Source organism: Lactuca serriola, chromosome 1 (genome assembly GCF_051521515.1).
Source record: "Lactuca serriola cultivar US96UC23 chromosome 1, Lser_US96UC23_V15, whole genome shotgun sequence".
NCBI lineage: Eukaryota > Viridiplantae > Streptophyta > Magnoliopsida > Asterales > Asteraceae > Lactuca > Lactuca serriola.
The window spans coordinates 6,624,895-6,630,932 of NC_136408.1; the positions used below are offsets into that span (position 1 = coordinate 6,624,895).

At 30.1% G+C, this 6,038-nt stretch overlaps 1 protein-coding gene across 1 annotated transcript; it reads right to left on the reverse strand.

Moving 5' to 3' along the window:
- Window positions 1-878: 878 nt before the first annotated feature.
- Window positions 879-4,173, reverse strand: LOC145067372 (alpha-isocomene synthase-like). The gene is made up of 7 exons (XM_079014528.1): window positions 4,087-4,173; window positions 3,609-3,879; window positions 3,136-3,520; window positions 2,816-3,034; window positions 2,609-2,747; window positions 1,388-1,636; window positions 879-1,220 (listed from the first exon to the last, which is right to left on the reverse strand). Exons 1-7 carry the CDS (start codon window positions 4,171-4,173, stop codon window positions 927-929), a joined length of 1,644 nt encoding a protein of 547 aa, XP_078870654.1. The 3' UTR covers window positions 879-926.
- Between the last annotated feature and the right edge of the window lie 1,865 nt (window positions 4,174-6,038).

The window sequence follows — 6,038 nt, forward strand, 5'->3', positions numbered from 1 at the left end:
CAAACCCTAATTACAATTAATTACCAATCGTTATAAAAACTATTATTGTTATGAATATTATCAAGTTTAGTTCGGAAATCATTTTGATCATTCACAAACAAATATGATATAAGAAAGGTAGAAAAAAATTGTTTTGATATCATAAAATTAAAAAAATAGAGTTAGAAAATTAAAACCAATTTGAAAATCATAAATTCTCAAGTCCACGACTCGGCTATGCACGTCTGTAGACTTGGCCCATCTGTTAATCTCCACTAAAGCCAAAGGAAAGCCTTGTAAATGTACTTATAGGTCTTTCATTCACCTATGTTTAACAAATGAAACTATCCAACTTGGTAGTTCCTTCATAATTTCCAACAACCTTAAGAGTTTTTTTGGATGAAATTCTTGTTGATAAAAAACTGATATGTTATTATACATATGTGTTATTTCATATTGGACTCGTGAGACCAAGACGTAAGTAAAGACCATTAGATCTAAAAATGAATTTTTAGTACCAATTTTTGTAGGAACCGTCTTTAACATTTAGCATATTGATATTGTTGAAAACAATTCACACTAACTTGGAAAATGTAATAAAAAAGAAAAGGAAAAGGAAAAAAATTGATATTCACAATGTGCATCCTTTATATATCATACATTTACATGGTATTGTGTCACATTAAAATGCCACTACGAATAGAGTAATAACTTAAAGCAGGATCACACTTTATTACTCTAGCTTGGAAATACAAACATAAATTAAAATATCACACATAATATAATTAAACATCGATGTGATCATGTAGGCCATGATCGATCATTCAAACTATCATACACCAAAGGATTTGACATCTTATTCTATATTTCTATAATAAGTCATATACTAGAGACAATGATTCATCTTCCAAATACATGGTACATAATAGATCCTGACGAATTGAAACTCATGTGATGATAGCGTCAACAACAAGAGACTTTATATGACTTATGAGTTCTTCTCCAACATGTGTAAAATGGTCTTTGTTTTTGTATAGAACATCCATCACACGTGCTAAATTGATTACCCGCATAATTACATGCATTTTAACATCTTTACAGATGAGAGACTCTTTATTTATTTCTTTCCATGCATATTCAACTCTCTCATTGAACACATCATACACATGTTGTTCAGTGACATCAAATTGCTTCATGTAACATTCAATTCCAGAAGCCACATGGTTTCTTTCTTGCTCTTCCTATATTGGTGTCAAAGTCCTCAAAATTAGCACCAATCACTTAACATAATATCCAATAATGAATAAAACTTGATTTTCTCATCGTATATGATAATTCAATTTGGTTATTTAATGATTATAGACAAATCACATTATAGAATTGCAAAATTAAGTTAGATATGATGTACCTTGTGGGTGACAATATCATCCATGATCCTACAAAGCACACAACAAGCTTTAACAAGAGGAGGATTAGTGAGGACCCATTTGAATGTATTGTCAGTTATTGCATCATCCATGGCAGCAAAACTTGCTACTAGAGTATATTTATATCCGCTGCTAATATACGTAAGTTCCATATGTTCCTCAACTGTTGGTATGTACCCTTCATGTGTCCATTTTGCTTCAGTCATGTAGCTTCTAATGTGTTCTTGCATCTGAAACAACCATATGTTACATCACATGCATCATAATATATAGCTTTAAAAAATAAAAATTAGTTCCTTTTAATAACCATAATGGTCAAAAGCTGATTTTCAAGATAATTACTAAAAGATACACAATTATAATATTTTTCACGTTTCATAAAACCTAACTACAATAAATCGTGAGACTGGACTTTAAACAAAAATAGTTCTTATTCAAAACAAATGGAAGGTTGTTAATATAAATCTAAATTAGAAATCTGAAAAACATTAAAAATGAAAGGTATGATTAGGGTTGTAAATCAGTCAAATGTTCAGTGGATGGTTTTAGAATCGTTCGATGGAAAGCTTGTTTATATTCGTATTTAATAAATGAAGGAACGTGAGCAATATTTTTTGTTCGTTACATTAAATGAATGAACATGAACAATGGTATTGTTCGTACATTTATGTTTGCTTTTTATATTATATTATATATTTAATATTATAGAACTGGTGCTAGTGAAAGTACAGCTTCTAGTCCGGTTTAAGTTTTAAGAATTCTAGATTACACAAAAATATAAAGAGTGGCATTGTACGATCAACCTATAACAAATGTTGACTATCAAATTTTATAAATATTGATACAAATCTTTATGTTCGCTAACGTTTGTTCATTTATGTACGCTTAGGACCTTAACGAACATAGATGAACAAGGTAATTTGTTAAACAAACGAACTTGAACAAGAAAATTCGTTCGTGTATGTGTTCATGTTTATTCAACTAACTTAAACCAACGAACATAAATATATAAGCATTTTCTCTTGTTATTCAGCTCGTTTGCCCTAGCTAAGTATAAATATGCGATTTAAAAAAAAAAAATCAAATGTTTGGAATTTTTTGGGAACATGAGAAAGCATGAAAAGTGTTTACAACCATAACTTTATGCAACCTTATTTAATTTGTGAAAAATAAGATTACAACTAGAACGTTTTGAAAATTACCGCCTCTTGAACATAGTTAAGGTGATGGCTTTTTCCCATCTTTGCCAAGATTTCCTCCATTTCTTCATAAAGATTCATTAGCATTCGGTATATAAGTTTCATGTTTTCTGGAAGCTCATCCAAACATGTACTTGGCCACCTACAAATAAACAAATATGGGTAAAATATTTGATTTTAGTTGATAAATATATGCTCTTTTTTTCTTACATTTGGATTGCTTCGGTTAAAACCAGAAGTTCTTCATAAGTACCGTACGCATCATAAGTGTCATCAAAAAGTGTTGCCATTGCAAGAACTCTAGCTAAGAACATTCTAGATTGAGAATATTTAGGCTCATAGTACACTCCTAAAGCCCAAAAGTAGCATTCAACCAATCTATTTCTTGCATAAGGTAGATTGTTTGGGACATCGAAGACTTTCCACCACCTACATACATGTAGTAATATGAGTGTCTTATGAGAGATTTTCCAAGAATATTAAAAATATATATACAAAAAGGGAGGTCAGGGTTATATATTTCTACATACCTGGTTATTTCGCTAAGCTCTTTCTTATGCAGAGATTGGAGTGCGTTGAACGCTAACTTGGAAAGTTTTAGTAAAGAATCATTATGACAAGTTTGTTTTTGGTAAAAAGGTATGTAGCGCAAAGCCTCAAGTCTTGGCAACCTTTTATGTAAAGGTTGTTTTAGTGCCTCATATATCTCTGCAGAAACGGTAGAGTTGCTGCAAAGAAAATCCTTTGCTATCTCAAAAAGACGATTTCTTGTGAAATCAAGAGCATCATCTAATATGACCTCACCCGGAATACTCATATACGTAGCCTCATATAACTCGAATAATCCTTGAATGTCATTTTTTAAGCACTCATTGAAAGCTTCTCCCTTGTCATCCTTATATATATTGAAAATATCTGTTTCATTTCATATAAGGCATTAATAGCTACTTTCTATATTACATCATGATTAATAAATAGAATTTATGCATGCATGCACACCCACCACTTGAGACGAAGAAGCCTTGTTGTCGCATGAGTCGAAACCAAAGGGAAGTCCCTGCACCAATCCAGTTGTCACCATATGAATCATAGATGTGTTGCAAGGCTTGATTAATCTCCACTTCAAAATAATATGTAATGCCAAGGCGTTGAATTGCATCAACCAGTTTTAAGCAATTTAAATGTTCCGTGGGATTATTTAAAGTTTCCAATATTTCTTTTCTCACTTCTTTTATCAAGTCATCAATCGCCTTATCTACTCCATCTTGATCTTCCTGTTTCATTTTAAAATAAGTCACTATTAAATTTGATTGAAATTCAATGGATGAGAACATCCAAGATTTACAATTCATCGCAGACCACAAATACAATTATCTTAATCTTAAATAGAAGCATGAATATATAATTAAGATATTGTGCTTGTATATTAGACACAATAACTTGTTATATTAATTCATCATCATTTTTAAAGGTTCGCATACCTCTTCATAGGCGAGAAATTGATCTCCCCAAACACTGAGAGGAAAATTAGCAGTAGGTCGGATGACATTTTCTTGTTGAACAAGCATGTTGCATGACAAATTTGATTCAATATATGTTGAACAAGTTTGTTTTAATTTGATGTAGAGCTAAATGGTATTTATAGAGGATATGGGTGGGTTAACCCGGTTCAGTTTTTGATTTGTTTTTTGACTCTTGTATATTTAAAGATTTTAGAAAATAATAAATATGTTTAAAACTGTTTAAATAATTAACTTGTTTGTTGTATTTGTAACTACTTAATTAAGGAAACGAATAATTCATTGAAGGTGGAATGTTATTCCCTAAAATCCCACATTTTTCGTAAGTATTTTAGATAAAGTTTAGAGTTGAAAAAATAGGGAAATTTTAAGAGTAAATTACTGAAATCGTTCCTATGGTTTGATTAAAATTTCACGTTTGATCCCTAATTTTTCTTTTGCACTCGGATTGTCCGTGTGGTTTGATTTTGTTGCATTTTCATCCTTTACATACATAAAATTAGAGACCAAACGTGTTATTTTGACCAAACCATAAGGACGAAAAATGCAACGAAATCAAACCATAGGAACGATCCGAATACAAAAAAAAATTAAAGAACAAACATGTAATTTTAATCAAACCATAGGAATGAATCAACTAAATATATATGAACGATGTAATGTTTCTTTCGCTTAAGTGGATATATTTATATTTATGGTTGCTTACCTCTTCTTCTTTAATATAATAATAGTTTCAACAATATCAATTTTATTTTTTTAATAACTTCTAACACTTTTAAATTCACCCTTACATTTATATAAAAGTTACAGTTAATATCTTTTAATAAACATTTATTTATTAAGCTTTTATTACATATCATTATCAATCTTATATTATATTAAGGCTGTGTTTGGCGTGTTATAGCTAGCTTTTTTAAGTTATCATGTTTGGCAACCAAAAAATAGCTTATAAGCTAACTTTTTTAAAAAAATTTCGACTAGTTTTTAAGAGCTTTTTAAATTTTTTTCCAAATATACCCCTTAATTATTTATAAAAACACATTATTTTAAATATCCTTTTATCTCATTTCTTATTTTTTTCAACTAGCTTTTCAGCTAGTTTTACCAAATGCTATTTTTTATCCGTTAACTTTTTCAACTATCAACTAGTTTTTTTATCTAACAGTTAGCTTTTCAGCTATCTCGCCAAACATAGTCTAATTAGATGAAAAAACGTTTAGAATTTTTATCAGTTTATACCCTTTTTCATATTTCTTATTTTCTTTTAAGATAATATGGCATCTAATCACAATTTAATAAAGAAAACAGACATATTAGATACATCTTATTTTTAGCCTACTAATATCAACCTACCAAAAAGATCTAATATAAAAATTATTTTTATACTTCAGAAAATATAAAACCAAATAAACTACATAATGGTAGGAAACTTGATCAAAATGTATCTTTTTACTAGGGGTGGCAATTGATAACACGACACGACAAAAATACACGACACGAAACGAAATCAGGACGAAACTGAAATTCGAATTCGTGTTCGTGTTCGTGTTCGTGTCTAGTGTAAAAAACATGATGTCGTGTCGTGTTCGTGTTCAAAATTCGACACGAAATTGACACGATTAAGCATTTGTCTGTCGTGTTTTTCGTGTTTGTCGTATTATATATGATTAAGTACTAATTAAATAAACTAATTTTTATTTTATACATTGTCGTGTCGTATCATGTTTGTCGTTTTTTAATCGGTTCGTTTTCGTGTTAGTTAAAAAAAACACGACATCATGTCGTGTCGTGTTCATGTTACAGAAAACCTTGTCGTGTCGTGTCAGACAAAACACGACACGATGACCCGATTTGCCACCCCTATTTTTTACCATGTAAAAAAATTGTATCATAAATTGTAGATGGCTATCCAT

Excerpts from the sequence above, each read along its gene's own strand:
- LOC145067372 (XM_079014528.1), bottom strand. The coding sequence starts at position 4,173 with ATGCTTGTTCAACAAGAAAATGTCATCCGACCTACTGCTAATTTTCCT. Across the intron at positions 2,748-2,815 it reads TTAACCGAAGCAATCCAAAT|GTGGCCAAGTACATGTTTGG; the intron begins GTAAGAAAAAAA and ends GTTTATTTGTAG. Across the intron at positions 1,221-1,387 it reads ATGATATTGTCACCCACAAG|GAAGAGCAAGAAAGAAACCA; the intron begins GTACATCATATC and ends ACACCAATATAG.